The 25,209-nt window shown below is 40.1% G+C and overlaps 1 protein-coding gene and 1 pseudogene across 1 annotated transcript; one reads left to right on the forward strand and one right to left on the reverse strand.

Annotated features, from left to right (window-relative positions):
* Positions 5,146 to 6,359, forward strand: Gstp-ps1 (glutathione-S-transferase, pi type, pseudogene 1; annotated as a pseudogene).
* Rab9b (RAB9B, member RAS oncogene family) lies at positions 10,921 to 21,615 on the reverse strand. Its single transcript, NM_001109018.1, has 3 exons — positions 21,463 to 21,615; positions 15,729 to 15,800; positions 10,921 to 14,541 (listed from the first exon to the last, which is right to left on the reverse strand). The coding sequence occupies exon 3, from the start codon at positions 14,497 to 14,499 to the stop codon at positions 13,894 to 13,896; it is 606 nt and encodes a 201-aa protein (NP_001102488.1). The 5' UTR covers positions 14,500 to 14,541; positions 15,729 to 15,800; positions 21,463 to 21,615; the 3' UTR covers positions 10,921 to 13,893.
* Positions 21,616 to 25,209: the final 3,594 nt, after the last annotated feature.

The following is a 25,209-nucleotide window of genomic DNA, read 5'->3' on the forward strand; positions in this document are numbered from 1 at the left end:
TTCAGACCCGTGTAAGCCCTGTGCTTGCTGCTTTAGTCTCTGTGAATTCATATGGCTCACCAATTATGTTGAAGGGGTGCTTTATATGTTTTACATATCAGTACCGTAGCAGAGGGCAGTTTTTATTCTTCCCCACTTTAAACTTAGTTAGGCCATCTTTAATTCCTGTTAACAAAGTTTTGTACTTTTAAGTTTATCTACTTTTCCTTTCTTGTTAAATTTTCAAGTATTTTCTTCTTTGGGTGTTAATAAGTGGACTTCAGGTCTGGAGAGATTGGGCAGCAATTAAGAGCTGTCTCCCAGAGGACCTGAGTTTATTCCCCAGCACCTGCATTGTGGCTCATAACCATCTGTAACTCCAGTTTTAGGAACCCCAACACCCTCCTCTGACCTCCACAGGTACAAGTCACCCATGTGGCCCACAGACATAGGGATAGGAGGAGCACCCATACATATAAAATATTTTTTTAAATCAGTGGAATTTACTTAAATTCAGTTATAGAAGATTCAGTATCAGTGCATAGGAACACAACTCATTTTCACGTGTTTAATATCCTGAAACTTTACTGAGTGTATGTATTAGCTCTAATTGATTCCATGATTTTTTAATGTTTGATAGCATCTATGAATTAAAACCTGCTCCTAATATCCTTCTTTCCCATTTGAATGTCTCTTGTTTCTTGTCTAGTGGATATATTTAGGATGTATTAGAGTGGCTTGGAGGCTGTAGTCCAGCTAATCTAACGATTTCCAATGCAAAGATCAAGAATCCAGTAGTTCAGTTCACAAGACTAGATGCCTCAGCTGGCCTTCAGTGTATATTGGAATCCCAAAGAAGTGGGTTCTAGTACCAGTGAAGGGATGCCTCAGCAAGAACAGGAAATGTGAACTTGCCAGTGACAGTGAGATCTAGAAGACAAAAAGCAAAAGCTTCCTCTGGCCTTGTCGTTTTATGTGGGCTGACACGTGAAGGATTCACCTAGGTCTAGAGTGGGTATTTCCAGGTCAGGTGATTCAATCAAGAGAATTCCTCACAGGTGTGCCCAGCTGCTTGCTTCCTAATGTAACCAAGCTGACACTCAAGACTAGCCAGCACTCTGGTCTAGAAAGCCATCCCATCAGACTTTGTGAACGTGTGTTTATAGACTTAAGAAAGTGCTAATGCCTGCACAGTACTTCTCCAGAATCTCGGGTTAAGGATCCAGTGAAGAATGTGCCTTCTAACACGGCCCTCAGTTGATTCTGCCAAAGTGGCTTATTCTTCTTACCTCATTTCTTTTGTCCATTTTCAGCTCTAAATTTAAATCTGACATTGTCACTTGCGTAGTCCTTTGTCTTTTCCTATCCATTGTCACTTTCTTACTGGCCACCTGTCTAGAGTGTCTCACCTCCACTGCTGACCTAAACCCACTCTCTGCATCACTATTCAGTCTGTGACATGGGCCTATATCTGCCCCCACCTGCTTAAAACACATTTTATCCCCTGTTGTTTCCATGTGGCATAAATTATTCTTCCTGCTTTTATTTCTTCCACTTTCCACTTAAGTGTTTCATCGTTGTGCCTCAAAAGCTCCTGGTATTAGGTTTACATCCAAGAAATGTTTATTTCATTAGTAGGATAATAGGATTTCTAAATGTATTATGTTTTATTGGAGGGCTGGCATATAATTCAAGATATAAGAATGCTATAAACCAGGGGAAGCAAATGTCTGCAATCCCAGCATGCAGGAGACTGACAGGACGAGTGCCAGGACTTTGATGTTAGCCTGAGCCACATAGTCATTTCTAGACAAGTCTGAATTCAGAGAGAGAATTTTGTCTTTCAAAAGCTCAAATAATTAATGATAAGGAAGATTTTGATGATAATGTCTAGGAAGTAAAAAGCTATCTTGATTCAAGGGACCTTAAGTCCAAGAAGTATAAGTCCCATGGAGCCAGTGTTTTACTCAATAAAAACAGCCATCGCTGTTTTACAAAATATGGTAATAGACTTTGAAAAAAATGTGTGAGTTTGAGGACAGTCTGGGCTGCATCATGAGACTGTAAGCAGAAAGAAAAGAAAAAAAGGAAGAAAGAGATGAAAGAAAGAGAGAGAGAGAGAGAGAGAGAGAGAGAGAGAGAGGAAGGAGGGTGGGAGAGAGACAGAGACAGACAGAGAGAGAGAGAAAGAAAAACAGAGGAGAAAAGGTTTAGAGCTCAGAAAGGTAGAAAGGAGAAAGATCTTCAATGTGCTTTGGCCTTAAGCATCAGTCCTATTTAGCACTCTAAAGTAAGGGGGGGCTTTGCCTTTAAGTTCTTAGTTGTGCTAGACTTACTGACTCCCTTTTTATAGTGTTTATTTGGTTTTTAGAATTTTATTTAAAAAACATTTTTCATGCACTCAGGTGTCAAGAGGCTTCAAACAGATTTCAACGTGAGTGGGTCGTTTCCATTCCCATGTTTCCTAAAACTTCCATCCTTCTAAGTTGCCCCAGGAAGGTTATGTGGAAGAAATAAAGGCAAAGTGGGAAATGAAAGAAAATAAACTCTGCATTCCAGGGAAACAGCAAAATGTGGTTCCTGTCAGACATATCTGTATGTACACACACTATATATACATCTGTTGTTTATTTTCCACACTACAGCATAAGCCTTAAAAATATCTCCTATTGTTCTTTAATGACCCAGAAAGCAGGTTTGGCCCTTACAGCACCCAAGGGCCAACATTATGAACATTAATTCTCTTCATAAAAATTCCAGCAAAGAAGACCATCAGATAAGCCTGCTCTCATTACTAGAACTAAAAAGTATGGTGAGGGAAAAAGGGCACCACAGAGAGATAATAAGTCACATGCTCTATTCAATGGATAAGTACATCTAAGTCATATCATGCAACCCATCTGGATCCATGCAGTGGAGTCATTCCATGTCTAGTGAGAGGCCCTTCTTCCTTGATAAATGTCTTCCTATTGTGCCCTCAGATACAGGGTGGGGACAGAAGGGGGTAATCTATCACTTCCTCAACTTACAAGGCACTGATTTGACTATGACGCCACCTTCGCTGACTCCTTTTAACCCTGAACAACCCCAAAGGCCCCATTTCCAAATAGCATCAAACAGCAGACAAAATAAGAATTTTAAGTATCATTCAGAGCACCTGGGGACAGCTGCATAGTGACCACTTCACCAGACAGTTCATGATTGATCTTGTCAATAATCATTTTTCTTATTTTATCTCTAAATACAATGTCATATCAGATGTGGGGTGTGGAATCTTGGAAGTCATTCCCACTAGGGATTCCTTTCTTGTATAAAGTCTTGTCTAAAGCCTCAATGGCACTTTGCTTACAATTGAAAGCATCCCTTTAGTTGCCTGTCTTATTTATTTCCTTCCCAGAGAGATCTGTTTTCATCTTTCTGAATGCATTCTTGGCATTCTGAACCTTCGTGCTTTAGAATCTGTGCCCACATTCACTCTAGAGTGGTATACACAGCACTATGCTTATGATGTGGTCACTTGTCCCTTTTCAAAACTTCTCTAAATATCTTTGCTTAAAAGACAGCACTTTGTAACCACTAAACATAGCGAATTTCTTTTACCAACTGTTATAAGACGCTAGTTAATGGAGTTCTCTTTTGTTTTGTGGTATTACAGTATTTAGGGCACCTTGAGAATCTAGAACATGCAATCTTAGGCACATGCCCTACCAGGGTTCGGGATCGCCAGTTCTTTTAGTTGTATTTTGAGACAAGTCATTATTAAATTGGCCAGGCTGGCCTAAAACTGCCGAGTGTAACTTGAAGTCCTCCTGCCTCAGTCTTCCAAGTATCTTACATTACACACTCATGCCAAGGAGTCCAAATGGAAGTTCTTTATGATAAAATGGTATCTCTAAGAACATTAAAACCCATAGTTCCCACAAGATGGGAAAATGTACTATGGAATCATCGATTTTTATTTTTAGTATAAAAACTACATTTACTAACACCAGACAGGAGCAGGTGGTATGTATTTTTTTTCTGTTTTCTGCTTTTGTTTTGTTTTTAAGTTATGGGGCTGGAGAGATGGCTCAGTGGTTAAGAGCACTGACTGCTCTTCCAGAGGTCCTGAGTTCAATTCCCAGCAACCATGTGATGGTTCACAACCATCTGTAATGAGATGTGATGCCCTCTTCTGGTGTGTCTGAAGACAGCTACAGTGTATTCACATACATAAAATAAATATATCTTAAAAAACAAAAAGAAGTCTTACTATTTAGTTCAGGCTGGTCCTAAACCCATTATGTGCCTGACTCAACTTTCTAAGTACTAGGATTTGAGGCAGGTATGACCATACCTGGTTCAGATTCGTATCTTGAAGGATAAGAATAATTGATGTCTCTTGTGGCTATCACTTCTAGCAGTCCTCACATCAGCTGAGTATGGAAAGCATCACTTTCTCAAGTTGAACAAAAAGCCTAGCAAGCTTGTCGTAAGAGAAATCATCATTGAATGTCAGGACTAGATGTGGGCTGGGAAGCTGTGTGTCTTCTCCAACACCGTGAACATACTAAAGAAAAGTGAATTGAATACTTTACGTATTTAATGCTATCTGCGAGCTTCGCTTCAGTATATAAAAATAAAATGAGTTTTATAAATCAGAAAAAAAAAACATGTGTGTTGAAAGTTTGAGTGAGTTTAACTAAGTCCTGGTACTGTGAATGGGAAAATCTCTTGAACAAAAGGTCTCTGTGATCTTAAACAGTTTTTTTTGGGGGGGGGGTGTTTTTGTTCTTTTTGTTGTTGTTGTTGTGTTTTGTTTTTGTTGTTTTGTTTGTTGTTCTATTTTTTTGTTCAACTGCTCTAGTGTTTAGCTTCCTTGTATATAAAATAAAAGAACGGTAGGGTAGATAGGCACTTTCTATGCGCCTCTTTGGCTTGAACAGTCCTTACTCTAATGTCTATCTATGACAGTAAAGTAGCAAGTCTTTATTGTCCCCTTGTGGGGGAAAGCTGAAGTTACTCTCACTGAAGTTTGTATGAATTAAGAGCCATCTGTTTACTACAGCAACACTAAGCCAATGCAAACAGCTGCTGGGTTTGCTGTACTGGAGCATCTGGATGGAAGAGTGTTGTGATTGCTCTCTGTGCTTTTTATTATGTTGACAAGTGTAAAGACACAGAGAATTTCTAACGAGTAATAGTGCCTACATTCGCAATGTGATTCAGAGCAAAAAAGGAACTCTATTTCCCATCTATCACAGTTTTCTATTTTATCTGAACACACGCATTCCAGTAATTTTAACATATTTAAAAATAGCCATCAGCAGATTAAAGAGGGAGAAATATGGATGGTGGGAATATGGATACGACCAAAGGTTAAAACCCACAAGATAAAAATGGATTTTCTGCGTCCGTGTCCGAGATACTTCACCGTCTATGCAGCTTTGAGTTCACACCTCTGTCTACGCAGCAGCTATGCCGCCATACACCATTGTCTACTTCCCAGTTCGAGGGCGCTGTGAGGCCATGGGCATGCTGCTGGCTGACCAGGGCCAGAGCTAGAAAGAGGAGGTGGTACCATAGATGTCTGGCTTCAAGGCTCACTCAAGCCCACTCATCTGTATGGGCAGCTACCCAAGTTTGAGGATGGAGACCTCACCCTTTACCAGTCTAATGCCATCTTGAGGCACCTGGGCCGCTCTTTAGGGCTTTATGGGAAAGACCAGAGGAAGGCCGCCCTAGTGGATATCGTGAATGATGGAGTGGAGGACCTTCGCTGCAAATATGGTACCTTCATCTACACTAACTATGAGAATGGTAAGGATGACTATGTGAAATCCCTGCCTGGGCATCTGAAGCCTTTGAAACCCTGCTGTCCCAGAACCAGGGAGGCAAAGCTTTCATCATGGGTGACCAGATTTCCTTTACTGATTACAACTTGCTGGACCTGCTGCTGGTCCACCAAGTGCTGACCCTGGCTGCCTGGACAACTTCCCCTGCTCTCTGCCTATGTGGCTCACCTCAGTGCCCGCCCCAAGATCAAGGCCTTTCTGTCCTCCCCCGACCATGTGAACCATCCCATCAACGGCAATGGTAAGTGGACGAAGAGACCGGAGCCTCTTATCCCCCTTTTCCCAGACTAATAAAATTTGTAAGACAGAAAAGAAACAAACAAACAAACAAACAAAAGTGGATTTTTAAAATTCTATAAAAAACTAAAATTAATGCTGGACCTCAGAAATAAGACTGCTTGCCCAGTAGGCCTAGGCATGGATTCTATCCCCAGCACAACAAAATGAAGTATGAGAGAAGCAAATATGTCCCACATGGTCCATTTACTTCAGAAATATGAAAGTGGTCAATATACATCTGCACAACTATTGCTCCCGTAATAAATGCAAGAGCTAACGTGAGTTTTTACTTTCATTGGCTGAAGTCAGTGTGTTTAAAGACAGTATATGTGGGTGTTTGAGAAAATCAGTCTCTTATTCTACTAATGTTGATATCATTTGGGACAACTTTTTTTTAAATTAACTTGAGTATTTCTTATTTACATTTCGAGTGTTATTCCCTTTCCCGGTTTCCGGGCCAACATCCCCCTAATCCCTCCCCCCTCCCCTTCTATATGGATGTTCCCTTCCCCATCCTCCCCGCATTGCCACCCTCCCCCCAACAGTCTAGTTCACTGGGGGTTCAGTCTTAGCAGGACCCAGGGCTTCCCCTTCCACTGGTGCTCTTACTAGGATATTCATTGCTACCTATGAGGTCAGAGTCCAGGGTCAGTCCATGTATAGTCTTTAGGTAGTGGCTTAGTCCCTGGAAGCTCTGGTTGCTTGGCATTGTTTTTCATATGGGGTCTCGAGCCCCTTCAAGCTCTTCCAGTCCTTTCTCTGATTCCTTTAACAGGGATCCCGTTCTCAGTTCAGTGGTTTGCTGCTGGCATTCGCCTCTGTATTTGCTGTATTCTGGCTGTGTCTCTCAGGAGAGATCTACATCCGGCTCCTGTCGGTCTGCACTTCTTTGCTTCATTCATCTTGTCTAATTGGGTGGCTGTATATGTATGGGCCACATGTGGGGCAGGCTCTGAATGGGTGTTCCTTCAGTCTCTGTTTTAATCTTTGCCTCTCTATTCCCTGCCAAGGCTATTCTTGTTCCCCTTTTAAAGAAGGAGTGAAGCATTCACATTTTGATCATCAGTCTTGAGTTTCATGTGTTCTGTGCATCTAGGGTAATTCAAGCATTTGGGCTAATAGCCACTTATCAATGAGTGAATACCATGTATGTCTTTCTGTGATTGGGTTACCTCACTTAGGATGATATTTTCCAGTTCCAACCATTTGCCTACGAATTTCATAAACTCGTTGTTTTTGATAGCTGAGTAATATTCCATTGTGTAGATGTACCACATTTTCTGTATGCATTCCTCTGTTGAAGGGCATCTGGGTTCTTTCCAGCTTCTGGCTATTATAAATAAGGCTGCGATGAACATAGTGGAGCACCTGTCTTTTTTATATGTTGGGGCATCTTTTGGGTATATGTTGGGACAACTTTCTAATGGGCAATTTATCAAACGACATAAAATATTCATCTAGAATATTGATCTGTGATCTGGAAGTGTTGTGTATAAGAAATAGGTACAGATCTGAAATAAGCTTATTAGTAGTAACCTCCTTTTCCCCTTTATTGTATAAAAGGACACAATTTCATTACAACTATTACAGTGCGTTCTTAAATAGAAAATTATGCAAACATTAAAATCAATCCCTGGAATAAAAACAATGATTCATGGAAGTAACCGTGTAATAAGTGAAAAAGATTGCACAGTGAGTGTATGGTATTACAGTTTTCCCTGTATATAAATATATTAAAAGCCCACACAACAAAGATAAATCTGCTCATCTTAAAATTATATTATTAGAAGCAAATTTTATTTTATCTGGTTTGTCTATTTCCTTTTCTTGCTTTCCTGCCAGATATATGAGTCTGCCTCCCCCGACCCCCACCCCCGCCCAAATAGAGAAAGGCTTCAAAATGTACACTGGTGGCACTGTTTCTCCCCCAGAACAATAGAAAAAGAGAAGATTAAAAGCTACCAACACACGTTCATCTATCAGCGGGCTGTTAAGCTATGTAGTCCAAGACAAATGCGTTCTTTTTAAGGCTGCCAGGGACAATGCAATGGACGACAGAGATCTAAGCCTGGCTCTTGCTTCATCACCAGTGCTCCACATGTAGTCGTGATTCAAATTTTTACACTAATCAGTATCATTCAATTGACTTATTTCTTTCATTAGGTAGCATTTTATCAGCCAGTCAGAATAAAGAACATGGTTTGGCAGTCTGGTTAAATTCGGGAGTGCGTGAGAGAGACTTGTCCATAGTTGGCAGGGCAAGAAAGGAATTGACAGATTGAAAAATAAAGATGTGGACATACAGAGCTCGGTGATTGATAAAGCCTTGGTCTGTGGCTGCCTAGTAATCCTCTGTGTTCCCTTAGAGGAGACAGAAAGGTTTATGAAGATGCACAGTTTACTTCGGCCATTCCTGGAGGCCGGAAGATGACAGCTTCTCCAGCTGTGGACAAGCTTAGTTTCACAGGAAAAACACTAAGTAGCCTCTCCCTCTGTAAGGAGTAAACAAAAACCCTTACCCCCAAATCACTACACCACTGGCATCTAAATAAAAGGCAGTTCACTGATCACCAGCATGGGTAAACTTCTCAGTAGGATGTTAGTGAGTAGTGTTTAGCTTTTAGATTTTCTGTATTTCAAACCTTATTTGTAGGCATGCGTGTCTGTTTGTAGCTATGTGGATGTGACTGCAGGTGCCCACAGAAATAAGAGACTCTCAATACCTAGGGGACTGGAGTTACGGGTGATTGTGAGCACCTAACATAGGTGCTTGAGCCTGAACTCAGGAGATCTCTGAGACAGGAGAATGCACTCTTAACTACTGAGTCATCTCTCCAGTCACTAATATGTCTTTCAAAAATTAATATTTTATCATGTAAAACATGCCTAGCTTCTGTCGTTCTCCTTTTATCCTCTTCAAAAGAGTAGACTAAACAATAAAGGCTCTGTTGGTATGAGAAGTAGGCGTAAGTGAAGATATTTGCTTGGAAGAAGGGAACATTAGTGATAAACTCCAAAATATACACATATTTTGGGATATATGATATATGCTATGATCCTAATATTTATACTCACTCAGCCCTAATTCATGTCGAAATCCTAATGCACCAGATGCTGGTATCAGGAGGCTGGGGCTGGATGAGGTGATTATGTCATGGGACATTTATCTCCATGAATGGTACTAATGCATTGATTAGAAAGAGACCCCCTTCTGCTTGCCACACAATAAGAAGATTCCATTTGTAGATGAGAAATTACCAGACAGAAATCTGCCAGTACCTTGATCTTAGCCTCTCCAGCCTTCAGAATTGTGAGAAACGAAATTCGGTTGTTTGTAAACCACCCACCTTCTGGCATTTTCTTGTACCAGTCTGGACTATGACAGCATATCACAGTTTATCTTTCCTGAAATCAAGTATAAGAAGAATCACTCTCTGTGACAAATTCTGTTTGTCCCTAGCAAGGAAAGAAAGATGTGTGTTGACTAGATCACTGGACACTGAAAAAAATATTGTTGCAGGATTGCTTTAAGTAATTAAAATGAAACAGAGATGGCAGTCTCAAGTCCCATCATGAAATTATTATGTCTCAATTTCCCAAAGTGTTTTAATATTCAATTTTAGAATAGAACAAAAACTATGTTTTGCATACCCTCCATTTTCTGGGAAAAAAATCAGCTACTGTCCCCAAAATGAGATTTCATATTATGTCTTAAGACATCAAGAGGAAGTTCACTGTAAGTAATGATTGGGGCAGAAAAAATAGCAGGCAGATAGTTTCCTGCTTTGAAAATATCAATCTGGATGACAAAATTGATCCCCTCCCTTCTTTTTATCAATGATGGGGACCAAACCTAAGGCCTCAAGTATATTACAAGCACTCTACCGTGAAAAAAAAATCTCTTTTAAGGTGATTCGAAATTTGTGTTATTCTGTAGTCTCAAAGCCATATCATTATAGAATTTGGAGTATTATAATTTGAATATGACATAAAAATTCTGGAGCAAGAAAGAAGAATATTTTTGTCTTCCCAAAGATCTAATAACCAAAAGTGTGTGGAATGGATGAGACTGCTAAATCCGTAGCAGATGGAATAATCATGGTGATGAATCATGTATGATGGGGAGCCTTGCATCCATAATTTAAATGTTGCTGGACCAGCAAGATGGCTCAGCTGGTTAAGACACTTACCATCAATCCTGGTGATCTGAGTTGGAAAATTGTCCTCTGATCTCTTCACACCTACCATGGTGTGCACACACACATAAACAAATGAATGAATGAATAAATAAATGTAATTTAAAATGTCACTATTATGTATGTTCAAGCCATCTGATGTTTAGTGTAACATTCATGGCCAAAATGGGGGGGAGGTTAAAAGAATAGAACATTTTTGTATAAAAACTATCATTTCTGTTCTGACCTGTTTTATCTATATTTTCACATTTTAAATGTCTGGATCATTTATCAATCAAGAAAATAAAGAGAATGGACATAGTCTGTTTATATTTATAATTTCAATATTTAAAATGTATGATTAAAACTACAGTGTAAGATTAAGATCCATAGTCTGGTCTCAACACTCTATGCGTTAGAGAGGTCCGAAATAAAATAAAAGGAGGATCCAACTTTAAATCTTTTGAGTTTGTTTCTCAATCACCACTGCATGACTAGGGACATCCACTTGGAGTATCACATAAAAGATGATCCAGAGACCACATCGAGTGCCATCTGAGAGAGGGACTTGACTGATAGGTAGAACTGCTAAACTGACAAACTGCTCAAAAGAAGAAAAGGAGAGAAATAAAACCCCACAAACACTGTATGCTGGTTATTCAAAATGCACTTTTTATTCACTTTGACACAGATGATTTTTTCAAACAACTGGAACAAAATATCTTATCCACATTTTTTTTTTGAGATTTTTAGCAGCACCTGCAACAAGAGAATGGTGGAATACCTCAGGATAGAGTAGAGATGGCCAAGGCAGGCACAAAGACACCGGAAATGCATCAATCCACTGAAGACGTGGGATCTGAAGCCCCTTGAAAGCCAATGCGTGATGATAAATTAAATAAATATTTTATATAATATTTAATGGACTATTGAAAACAGTATACTTCTAATTAGACATATATTAGTGTTCATTAAATATCTAGTGTTCATTAACTATCTAGTGTTCATTAAAAAACACCTATTGAAAATATTTCACTGCATATTCTAGATATGCAGTCTATTTCTGAACGCATATGCACAGTTCTTGGTACCATGGCTAATCAGCTTTTGGTGTTTTTACTCTTACCCAAACTACGTTAACACCCGCTGAGTGTCACTCACTAAAACACCACTGTTTTGTCACATATTGTTAAGCACTTGACATTGTGAAGTGATTTGGTAGGAAAAAAATGTATGGCTAAGAAGAAAGGGGCTTCAGTATGCCTGCCAATAAAATTAACACTTGTCTCGACGGACAGGATGTCTGTGAACTGAACCCTCGTGTACTTTGATTTTTACTCAAATGGCCACATGCCACTCTACAGAGACAAATACTTTTTGTGAGCTGATGGAGATCTTTATGAAGGCCTGAGATCTACAGATAGAAACTATTATAAGCAGAGTGCAAGTAGAAAGAGAAGGCCCCAGGTCTCATGCACTTAAAAAATAATTACCATTTATTAGTTCTGACGTACAGATTTTCACCCTAACATGATTGTAGCAAAACGACTATAGAACATTGAAACCAGTGTGGCTGGCTATAGGCATAGGCAGGATAGGAACCAATATTTAAGAGTTGTGGGGTCCCAGTTCTGGCTTTGACTTCTGGCATCTAAATTAACTGGACAATAGGGTCAGGACTATACAATAATTTAAATATTGAGTAAGTCTGAGTTGAAATAAATACTGTCCTACTCTTGTCTACGTGGCCAAAAGTACCAGCGTTCTTAAAGCACATAAGGTCCCACAGGTAAGGCTGATTCCATGTGTGGCTACAATGGAGAATTCTAGGCTGTATTCCTGTGAATGCTCCCACCCAATCCCAGGCCTAAATCTCTTTGGGGGCCTTATCTAACTGTCCCTCTCTACATTGGTTCATACTTTTTATCATACATTTTTTAAAGCACAGATTAAAATCCATGCAGGTCAACTAATTACAAAAACCAGATGGCACACTCATCATATAGTATATATAATTGGCAGTCATGGTATTCAAAAATTGTCAAACCATTTTTGTTACAAACATGGTACCTTTGGGATATTTTTTAATAGTCGTTGCTGTTAAAGGCCAATCCCAGAATGGCTTGAGGATTTTTGAAGGCCCTCACTATACTTTTAACTTTTACTTTCATGTAAGTTCAACCAGAACATGGCACTGACATAGTTTGTATGTTCAGAACGTAAGCCTGAAGGAACTTTATACCAAACATGTAGCCAGTACAGGAATTCTTTTTACAGTATGTTAACAAATGGTCAGTCAGTGACTACTTTTATTGGGAGGGAGCACGATTAAGGCAGTCTATTCCACATTTGAACAAATTTAATTATGAGGAATTCATCCTAACACAAAGTTAAAAAAAATCTGCTCCTTTGCCAATTTTAATGTCCTAGTTTGGCCAGCTGAACATTCGGGGAGACATCCCAAGAATCAGATCCTTCTGAGATCTGAGATCTAACAAACAACTGAGTTAAGGAACCTGTGAGAAAAGCCCATCACTCTCCAATCCTTTCTGAGGCCTTCTGCATGAGCCAGCATGGTGAGCCATAGGACCATGTACAATGTAGGCAGAGAGCACTGCACCCGAAGCCACACACTAAGCAGCATCACTAAATTGATAAGTTGTCAAGGAAGCAACAGCTCTCTCTATGCAGCAGCAGTAGACTTAATGAAGGAAAAGCAGACCAACCTTGTATTTGCAAAGGTGGTTGGCATATTTAAGCATAATCCATTCAGTAGTGTTCTGTGACTCAAACACATGGATTAGAATCAACCTCCAGTGTCATTAGAGTAATTCTTATAGACATGATTTTTCTTCAGTTCATGTGAGAGTAAACCATACATAAGGATGTGAACATGTCAGCGTGTGTGTTTTTATACATCTACAGTCCTAATCATCACCGTCTTTTTCTTATACATGTTTAGAAATCCTTACTTCCATTATTGTTGTGGTAACACAGCTCAGAGTCTTATTTTTTTCCCTTTGGTAGAAATGACATAAACTTCTTGGCAAGAATCTGGTGATGGCCTTTGCTAGCTGGTTAATGGAACACTTTAAGCTCTTTCACTCCTTCATGCGGCTGGGTTCTAGGTTTAGACTATGATTTAAAAATACTTAAATCTCTCAGGACTAAAACTCTCTGAAATGTCCTGAGGCACACAAGAAGGGAAAACAGCAGAAATTACGCAAAATACACTTGGCTCAATAAAGCTTTTTTAAAAACTGCTCTACAACTTCAATTTGAAAGGTTCTGTTTCAAAAACAGAACATTATCTTTTACCTTCGTGTGTGTGTGTGTGTGTGTGTGTGTGTATGTGTGTGTATGTGTATGTGTGTGTGTATGATCACATGCATGCATGTACTTTCACGTGTGTATGCACGCACACCTGTGTGCATGCAATCACGTGCGTGTTTCCATGTATATGTGTCTGTGCATACACGCACCTGTGTGCGTGCAATCGCATGCATGTTTCCATGTACAAGTGTGTGCATGTGTGTGTATGTGTGTGTGCATACTACCAGAGAGCACAGTAGTTTTTACACTACAGACTGACCAACTTAGTGCACACTTGTCAAGAGTCCCTACATCTAACAACAAGAAGAACTTGCCTTGGAGCCACTGTTCAAATCAATGGTGTGACCTAGCATACAGTGTTCCAGCTGCTCCTCTACAGCTAACACCTGCCTAACAGCTTCTTCAAAGGCCACTGTCACATTAGTATCATCTTTGGCACTTGTTTCTAGATAAGGGTAATTTCCATTCTCCATGCACCAGGCTTGTGCCTCCTCAGTCGTCACTTGCCTATCCTCTTTGTCTACCTTATTACCCAAAACCACAAAGGGGAAATGCTCAGGGTCCTTCACATCTGCATAGTAGATGAATTCTTTTTGCCAGTTACCAAGGTTCTCAAAGCTCTGCCGGTCATCCACACTGAAGGTCAGCAGGCAGCAGTCGGCTCCCCTGTAGAATGGTGTTCTAAGGCTCTTGAAACGTTCTTGCCCCGCAGTGTCCCAGATCTGAAGGGTCACAAAGCGTCCATCTACCTCCAGATCTCGATTTAAGAACTCTACCCCTATCGTGTGAAAAGCCTGTGAGTCGAACTTGTTGGTTACATAACGGTTCATAAGTGAGCTTTTCCCAACTCCGCCATCACCCAAGAGGATGACCTTTAAGAGAAGGGATTTCCCACTCATTGTCGCAGCACCAAACACAGAGCCTTCTGCAAACAAAAGAACCTGAAAATACATGAACAGGGAGGAAGGGGAACAGTTAAGCCCAAAACAAATCAACTTCATAGAAAATTTCCCTGAATTATAAGCCCCCTGACAATGTTCTTATACAATCATTACTTGACTTAGAACAGAGAGAGGGGCAAGGGGAGGGGAAGAAAGAAAGAAGGAAGGAAGGAAGGAAGGAAGGGAGGGAGGGAGGGAGGAAGGAAGGAAGGAAGGAAGGAAGGAAGGAAGGAAGGAAGGAAGGAAGGAAGGAAGAAAACTGGTTATTTTTTCTGAGGAAGTGTCTTACCTGGGCAAGGAAAGCCTGAATGCCATGCACAAACCACCTAGCAGATGGGTCCACAGTTTGTTCAGTTCTGACACTATTCTAGGTGAGAGAGCCTAGAACAGGCATGCCACTCAAATGTATGACCGTATTGGCTTCCAGTTTGGACAGTGCCAAACAAGATGCAAACATGAAACTTATTTGAGATTTAATGTTTCCTTCTGAGGGACCTAGGTGTTATTGAAAGGTATATAATCTGTATTCTTGATTTTATCAGTTGAGATCTGGGTCCCATTTAGAGCAGACCCAAGAATTTGGAAAAGAGAAAAAGTTCAATGTTCTCTGGGCGTTTACTCCCATTATACTTGCATTGTGATGGATGCTCTAATAAATGGAACCTCCATAAATTTTTCTTCATGTACAATTACAGTTAACTAATATCAACATAACAGGCATTATTCAAAAGAGGATATTATGGGCATTTGAATTTAAGTTTTATTACCACAAAATCAATAATATGAAGATTCGTAATAAAATATAAACACTAGTAATCACACAGTACTTCTCTTGTCACATACACAATGTATTTATACCTGGCTACCTAGAATACAATATTATATGTTAAAATAAAATATTCTGTTAAGTACTGTCATACTAGATCTGTACTGGAAACTCAACAATGATGATATTAATCTAGCAATATTTAGGCAAGGGTCTCAAAAGAAGGGAACTTAAACTTTGATCAAACAAGTGCATGCAAAAGAGACTCAGACAGCACACACATTTAAATGGTAATTGAAAACCATAAAAAAAGAAAACCATAATAGTCTTTAAAATTATTTTGAAATGTATTCTATTTATAAACATTCACGTTTAATAGATGAAAGATCAAAATTCATAGCATAATCTCCTGATTACCTACCTACTTAGGGTTCTTTTCACAATTTCAATGTTCTCCTTTGTCCTTTTTGTTGCTTTATATTTTATTCGAGTTCTAAAAAACAGAATGAGAAGCAGATTTTTAATAATCTGTAATACAATAAAATAAGTCTTCAGGGAAAAACCATACTCCATTCAGGGAGAAGTCCCATAGCAATCTCAAGTAACCTGTGGAGAATTTTCCCAAATATTTTCAAGAGTTCAAAATGTTGCAGGTATTTAATGTGATCAAAAGAACTCTATGACCCAAACTTCAATTTACCCTAATAAGTTTGTACTTTGTGTGATTTTTAAAAATTGTGTTGTCTTTCTGCTGAATTCTCTATTCGAATAAAAGTAAATCAAAGAAAGTGGGTGACATTCCAAGAAGTGAAGTTTGGGAGAATGAAAGCAGAGGAATTTAAGGTATATCACAGATTACTTTTTCTTACCTATCAAGCTACCAGTATTCCCATCTCAAAAGCTACCGAGCCATTCAGCAATGTGCCTCAAGGCTGTCTTCAATTGATTCCACATCAGAGAAGAAATAATTACTGTTTATGGACTTACAGTATGCTCTCTTAGTTAACTGTTTTATTCATTATTTGATGGTATCTGTCTTGAACATAAGATTTTTTTGATTGGGTTTTTTTCTTTTGAGACAAAGTCTCTCTGTGCAGCCCAAGATGCTCTAGAGTTCGCTATGTAGCTTGAGATGGCTTTAAACTCCTGACTTTTCTGCCTCAACCCTCCTGCATGATGGATGTTGCAGGTATTCACAATCATTACTGAACACAAGTTGTAACGTTTGCTTGTCCTTACTAAAGCACACATGCATTTGCTTAATATTAGTACTTGTGGCATATCTTAATGAAGCAAAACTAGAATAGTGATCCAAAAAGACAAATAATTCCTATGCTTGTTAAGTGTGCTTTCTTGTTGAAGCATGAAGAAGCTGTTTAATTATCATATGTTGTTTGGCAAAGCTAATCAGGAATTTAATAACTATTTGAATCAGGAACTAAAACTCTGTAGAATCTTAAATTGTCTTCCATTTCTGTTGCTTGGCTTTTGTCCACATTTCTCTGCTTTCAAGTTTTTTGTCTTTAGAACTAGCTTAAGTAACCAATATTTCTTGAAGTGGAATGCTGGTGAAACTGAGATGTTAGCACAGTTTTAAATTCCCATTTTGTTGTCTTTGCTTTTGATATACTTAGGAGGGACATGGGGCCTCAATGGGCTACAAAAGTCCTCAACCAGTGAGCCATGTTCCCACTTTCATACCTTATCTTTAATACTAGACTATAGTATAATTTTATGGTTCAAAATTCTTCAACTCTCATTTTTAAAAGCAACAGAAGGAAGTACACATGTATGTAAACCATGGCTGGCTAGTATTAACGGAACCTAGAAAACAGGTGTTAACATCATTAAATAACTCATTAACCCTATTTTCCCAGCTGTGGATAAGCTCCCTAGATGGGTCAAAAACAGGAAATATGGAAACTAAATGCCCATCTCCAGGAATAATGATTAGTATTAATGTCCATTTGAGAGTTCTCTAGTTGGTAATATGCACATGTAACTCTAGGTAACTAAACTATATGCTATGGGGGAAAAGGAAAAAGAGTCTTCCTTGCTGCTATACTATTTGTTTTATGAAAATATTAGTTCCTCCTTGTTCTTTAATGTGTAGCAATGCCTGGCTCCCTAACAATTTCTAAGCATCTGTATAGATGCTCGAGAGTACTGAAAGAATCTTCCGGTCTAATCCTTCTCTAACATTTGAAAAAGCATTGAAATATCCTAGTAAGAGCACCAGTGGAAGGGGAAGCCCTGGGTTCTGCTAAGACTGAACCCCCAGTGAACTAGACTGGTGGGGGGAAGGCAGCAATGGGGGGAGGGTTGGGAGGGGAACACCCATAAGGAAGGGGAGGGGGGAGGGGGATGTTTGCCCGGATACCGGGAAAGGGAATAACACTCGAAATGTATATAAGAAATACTCAAGTTAATAAAAAAAAAAGAAAAAGCATTGAATGCTTACTGTGTGCTTGTGTCCTTACCAAGATGATCCTCTCTATCAGGGGATCTTAACCTTGCTAGTGCTACAACCCTTGAGTACAGTTCCTAGTGTTGTGGTGACCCCCAGTTTATCTTTGTTGCTACTTCCTAACTGCAATTTTACTGCTGTTATAAATCATAATGTAAATATATCTGATATACAGGATATTTTATATGCAACATTTGCGAGACACTTGTTTCATTTCCCCCACAAAGGGTTCATGAGTCACAGGTTGAGAATGGCTCCCATACATCCTCCTCCTTCATTGCTAATGCCCATTTATGGCTAAAGGTAGAAAGATACACAGTTTAGGTTGACCTCCTTGCCTTCACTAAATCCTGCTGACTTGGCCCCCAAATACTAATTTCTACTGCTCTATTTCCACCTCTATTTTTAAAATTAGAGTCTTTCTGTGTTGGCCAGACTGGTGTCACAGTTATGGTCTCAAGAAATCTATCCTTTTTTTTCCATTCCATTCTTCAAACTAGGTGAGGTTACAGGTATTTATCATTACACATGGTTCTGTTGCCCTTTAGCCATCATCTTCTTACATCTAAGTTATGTGAGGTGAGCCTTTCCGATTTTCTATTCCTACCTCTGGTTTCTCTTCACCCAATTTATTTTGTAGTTTTAACACTGAACACCCAATAGATAAAGATCTCTTTGGAAATGTTTAAGGCAACGATTTGCTCGTAAGGGATTTACAAATAAACATCTAAGCTTTAATCTCACCATAGGGACTGAGGATAGAACCCACTGGTGGGAGAACTTGTATAATGTGTATGAGATTCTGGGTTGGATCTCTCAGGGGAATTCTTTTTCACACTAGAGACCGTAGGAGAAACTTCTGCTCAAAGCAACTGATTATATATTTTAAAATAATCAGAAGATACCTCAAGTATCCATATAAAACCAGACAGTGGTGGCAGATATGTTTAACTGAAACACTCAGGAAATGGACGAAAGAAGATCAGAAATTCAAGGTCATGCTCAGCTAGAGGAGTTCAAGACCATTCTGGAGTACATAAGGGCTCGCAGAGAGGAGTGATTGACAGGTATGGGAAGGAGATAAGAGAGTGCTGCAGGTGAGAGTAATCACAATGCATTACATACCTGTACAAAATTGTCAATGATCAAATTTAAAACAAAATATTTAGACATTTTAAAAAGGAAAATAAAATTTCTTCATTGAGTCCTTTATAGGAAAAAAAAGCCCAGATTACGAAAGTCTCTAATATATAGAAATGAGTAATACTTAAGGAAATTGAATCAGTTATTACCCTTTGATTATTAAACATTGCACATTTGAATCAAATTATCATATCGTACCCCATAAATATGTCTATATTTTATGTCTCAATATAACTTCTCATTATTTGCAGTTGATATTATCTCACTGTTTGATGTTGTTAACAGACTTCTTTTTTAAAAGTCTGTCTTTCATGCACAACCAATTTAAAAATTTTTGAATAGTGAGTTGTATCTGCTTGGGTATGTTTTTGAAGCGATTTCAGCAGATGGTACCAGAATCCATCATAAAAATAAGCAATAAGTATTTATGATTTAATAGATTAGGTAGATACACAAATTAATGTCTTGGAATTTATGCCCACAATTGATTGATGATCCTGTAAGATATCCAAATGTTAACACATATAATGTAACCAAAAATACAAATTATGAATTCATCTGGATCCCTTTCCAGACAGTACTCAATAGAAATTCCACCTGTTGAACATCAATGGAAGATTTTTAATTTCCTTTTTGCTACACTCTCATTTTAAAATACGTAGTTCTAACAGGATCTCCATTCCTACCAAAATCAAGAGGAGAACAATGATATCCATTTTGTTTTCAGTAGATGCTGTCATTCCTGTTATTTTTGAAGATGAAGATGAACTACGTCAGTACATATCCAAACTGAAATGAACCAGCCCAGTATAAAAATCAACGAACCCAAGTTCCCTCCCCCAGGAGATGCCAAATTTGATCCAACACAAAAAGAAAAAAGCATTAAGCAGAGAGAAGGATTTTTTGATAACAACAAATATATCACACGAAGGTGAAATTCAGTATGGCTCCCATATCAAACTAGATCTGAATGAAATTTTCTTTTTCTCTTCCTTTTCTTTTCCTTTTTTAAAAAACCCAGTACTGGGAATCAAACCCAGGGCACTGTGCATCAAACACTCTACCACTAAGCTACACTTCCAGCCCTTGGACTACAATATTTATTCTAATTTTTGTCCCATTCAGAGAAATATCTGGCTTTGATTCAAATATCGTCTTGGATAATAAGATGTATCAGAAATTCATATAACCAATATTCCCAGCTCTTTCTTCTTCAGTACACTTGAAACCTTTGGAATCAGCTATGTTTGCACCCATACAGGCTTATTAAAATTACTGGATTTAGTTGGGGGTGCTTGAGATTGAGAGCAAGGCAATAAAATAAAGGTTGAACCTTTTTAAAACAACGCATGTTATTATGATTATGGAGAGAGAGAGAGAGAAAAAAAGACGCAGAAGCAAATTAGCGGCATCAGTTCAGTTTCCATGGTGTGGAATGATGCTTCCAATCAGCACAGGTTATTTGGTAGCAAGTCTTTACAGGGGTGTGTGCTGCAGGGCTTGGTGGGGGGAAGAGAAGGGGGATAGACAATGGATGAGAGTGGCCTTGGTGGAAGTCTGTACAGGGGAGGGGGACATGGCTGGAGCTGCCACCAAAACCCATCTTGTGGCGACATGCTGATTAGGGCTATTCACTTTACTGTTTAATCCTGAAATGATATTCAGAAATACTGCACTGAAGAAATGGGTGTGGCTTTCTTTAATGTATGTAAAAATCAACACAAGAAATAATTGATCTTCAAGACCCTCTAATTTAAATGGTGTAGGTTGCTTCCCATACAACCTGATGCTGGGAAGGGGGTTGTTTTTACAGCGGCGGGGAAGCCCTGTGACGCACTCAATTTACTTCGCAGAGCTCAGTTATCAGCTACACCCATGCTATAAAGTCTAGATGCCATAGTTGTCATGCCACTGAAATGCTATTTCTAACTTTATGCTTGCATTTACATCATATATGCAACGAAGTGTTCAGTGTGGAAAATTATGTCTAATATTTTACTCTTCGTAACAGTTCTGAGCCAATAAGCCCAAAGACACACTTGATAGGAACTTGGCACTGTCCCCAGGCCACATCTTCCTTAATAGGCTGCCTGGAAGTAAAGGTTTTCAGGACACGAATACAACGTCCTTAGGAGACCAGGAATGCTGGCATCTCTACACCAGGAACACTGTTTTAATATTGAGAACTTAAAAGTGTAATACCCCCGCATAGTCCCAACTCAGATCCAGGTCCTCTCACCTCATCCTTAGCTCCTAGAGCCAGCCTGCGGCGCATGCGCAGTGAACCACACCCGCTCCCCACGGAGCCCTGCGCCTCTCTGCCCCGTCTGGCAGCCACTCCAGATTACTCAGCAACGCCCCCCTCCACCATCACCTACCTCGGACTATAACCTCAGCAGCTTCTAGGCTCCTTTACTGAGGTGCCAGTCACCCCAGCGATGACCTAAACTGCCCTTTCTCCCTCCTCCCACAGGCCCCCCACCTCCTGGCCTCCCAGGTCCGCCAGCCCTAGCCCCCTCTTCAAGCCCACTCGCAGACACCTTACCCAACACAATGGGAGGGACAGAGGACAGGGCTGCAGATGCCGGGCAGGTCAGCTCTGCGTGCCTCTAGCCTGGCTCCTTGGCGACCCGGTCGCAGCTCAAGCTGCCACCTCGTCCTCAATGGGGCAGCAAGTGCAGCTTGGACCTCGGTGGCCTGACAGCTGCCGCTCGCTCCCGCTGCTGCTGCCGCCGCGCAGCGTCTCGCGCCCGCGCCCGCCAGGGGAGGGGGCGGAGCCCGCGCCGCCTCCTAGTGCCCCCTTCTTTGCGCTGGGGACCCACTACAGCCTCCTCTGGGAAAGAGTGTGCCCTGACTGGCTTGCTCTTCCTTCGTGCTCCTTGTCCAACCCGGATCTCCCTGTCTTTCTTCCCCTCTCAATTGATTAGAAGTCACAGTGACAATGGACCATCAAAAAAATTACTCTGGTAGCTTAGCTTCTCTTCTGCCTAGGGCCTAAAGTCTCAGGAAGAGCTAGCTCGCTGCAGCTTCATTTCCCCCAATGACTCTTCTATTTATCTCATTTACCAAAGAATCAATCTTTCTTTCTTTCTTTTCCTCCTTCCTTCCTTTCTTTTTTCTTTCTTTTATGGATTTGCTTGTTCTCTTTTTATGCCAAGAGGCTAATATACACACATTTCTTCTACAGAAAATCACATGATCACAACACATTAGTAGGCCCTGTTGGTTCCCATTGCTTAAGAATTTCTCATGATTTCCAAAAGAAAAGCTGACATTTGTAACTCAGACACAGAAAGCACATAGGCCTATGCATCTCCTTACCAATTACTGTTCTAGAGAATCTCAGACAGCAGTATTCGAGGTTCCAGGAATTCAATAATCCAATTATGGCCAGCCACCAAACTAGTTCCTCCTAACCTTTGGTAGCCCTCTGGTATCTTCAACTACTTCGTGATTACCGCCCCCCCACACACGCACACACCCCTCTCCACCCTCATAACCAAAGGAAGGGAAATTTCTTGAAGTAATCTAGCCCGTGCTTTATCTATTTCTCAGTTACACTCATGTCTTAAGCCTCACTGCTTTCTGAACAGTCATGCGTATATGACACTGCCCCCTCCCACCATATGTTCCTCACACACACCATCCCTCCGCCTTATACCACTGTCCCTCTGTCTTTTCACAAGGCAAAACCACCAATCTCAGGAAGGCTCCACTTAAATGCCACGTTGCAGGATAGTCTTTCTCCATAATCTCATCATGAAGACAGTGCCTCAATTTATCTCTTATAGCCTTTTATAGCTTGCTGTGTTCTTATTTCTCATCAAAATCAGGTCTGTGTGATTATATATATTTAATACATACTTACCTGGTTACAACTTTCTACCCAACTGAACTATAAAGTACTATTGTTTCAGATACTGTGTTTAAGTTCACAAACTGCAGTCCCCTCCAAATCTAGATGCATATTATGTACTAACAAAGTATTTATTAAATATGAATGAATAAATGACATATCACCAATAATTTTTGATATTTTAAAATAAATGTATCTAATGCCATCCCTTGCATGGAGTAAACCCACCTCACCTCTCAGACAAACACACTATAATAATCTTGAGGTGAGAAAAAGATATATACCATCCTGTAAAGTAATTTTTACTAGTTCTAATTTTCAATAAAAGAAAATATCTTGCATGATCCTTCTACAATTTGGGGGTGGTTTGTTCTTCAATTGTTCACATAGTGAAGCTTTTGTCCCCAACACGGTAGCATCACGGTGATGAGACCATTAAGAGATAGAGCCTGGTGGAATGTCATTAGGTCCTGAGGAGTGGATTAATGATGATCTGGCAAAGTGGATTAGTCTTTAAGGAGTGAGCTAAATATCATGGCAATGAGATGTTAAAAATTAAAAAAAAAAGTAAAAAGACACCATGGACTTGCCTGTGTGTTCATTTTTGCTTCTTCATCATGCTGTTTCCCATCCAGGAACCTCTCATCAAGGTACTGGTCGCATTCCATTTGGACCCTCTGTCCTTTATAAGGGTCCATCAAAATAAGCATCTTCATAAATTTCACAGTCTTGGCTATTTTAGTATAGCAGTACATAATGGAGTAAGGTCTAAATATTTGTATGTGCATATCTAATTTATATGTGTAATAATTGTGCACAATACACACACATTATAAAACACACTAAAAATCACTTCACTCTTCAACATAGAAATTGTGAAAGAAAGAGAGGAAATATATTGATGTTACAATGTTTATTTTCTGTACCCTAGTAAAATGTTCTGTGAACAGCTCAAAATTAAATGTCTTTAGTAGAGTTTCATCTTCAGGCATAATAAACTATACGTGTTTCTTCTTTGCCAAGAGATGCTGGGTTTTGACAGTTTTTTCTTTTTCTTTTTCTTTAGTTTTATTCTTTAATCCTTTTCTACAATCCAGTCTTTATCCCCTTCTTGGTCTGCTTACCCCCTCCCCAGACTACTCCCAATCTCATACCTCCTCCACCTCACCCTCACCAGACCTCTAAACTCCCTGGGGCTCCAGTCTCTTGAGGGTTAGGTACATCTTCTCTGAATGAACCCAGACCCAGGAGTCCTCTGCTCTATGTGTGTTGGGGGCCTCATCTCAGCTGGTGTATGCCGCTGGTTGGTGGTCCAGTGTCTTAGAGATCTCAGGGGTCCAGGTTAATTGAGACTGCTGGTCCCCCTACAGGGTTGCCCTCCTCCTCAGCTTCCTCCAGCTTTTCCCTAATTCAACCATAGTATCCCAGCTTCTGTCCATTGGTTGGGTGTTAATATCTGCATCTGACTCTTCAGCGGCTTGTTGGGCCTCTCAGAGGGCAGCCACGATAGTCTTCTGTCTGTAAGCAAACCATAACCTCAGTAGCAGTGTCAGGCCCCGGGACACCCCTTGAGGTGGATACCAAGTTGGGCCTGTCACTTGACCTCCTTTTCCTCAGTCTCTTCTCCATTTTTGTCCCTGCAGTTCCTTCAGACAGGAACAATTATGAGTCAGAGTTTTGGCTGTGAGATGGCAACCCCATCCCTCACTTGATACCCTGTCTTTCTACTGAAAGTGAACTCTAAAAGTTCCCTCTCCCCACTGTAGAGCACTTCATCCAAGGTCCCTCCCTTTGAGTCCTGAAAGTATTTCACCTCTCAGGTCTTCTATTCTAGAGGGTCTCCCTACCTCCTGAGGTTGCCTATCTCCATTTTCTCCTGGCCCTCAGGGCTTCAGTCCTTTTTCCCCACTCAATACTTGATCATGTTCCTCCCTTCCCCTCCCTGTCTCCTCTATCACCTAGGTCCCTCCCTCTGCCACCCTCCCCAAGATTGCTTTCTTTCCCATCCCTAGTGGGATTGAAACATCCTCATTTATGCCCTTCGGCATGTTAACCTTCTTGAATTCTGTGGACTGTATCCTGGGTATTCTGTACTTTTGTGGCTAATATCCACTTATTAGTGAGTACATACCAGACATGTCCTTTTGGGTCTGGGTTACCACACTCAGGATGATATTTTCTTTTTTTTTTTCTTTTTTCTTTTTTTCGGAGCTGGGGACCGAACCCAGGGCCTTGCGCTCGCTAGGCAAGCGCTCTACCGCTGAGCTAAATCCCCCACCAGGATGATATTTTCTAGTTCCATCCATTTGCCTGCAAAATTCATAATGCCCTTGTTCTTAATAGATGAATATTATTCCATTGTGTAAATGAACCACATTTTCTGTATCCATTCTTCCATTGTGGGACATCTGGGTTGTTTCTGACTTCTGGCTACCA

Source organism: Rattus norvegicus, chromosome X (genome assembly GCF_036323735.1).
Source record: "Rattus norvegicus strain BN/NHsdMcwi chromosome X, GRCr8, whole genome shotgun sequence".
In the NCBI taxonomy this organism is placed as follows: domain Eukaryota; kingdom Metazoa; phylum Chordata; class Mammalia; order Rodentia; family Muridae; genus Rattus; species Rattus norvegicus.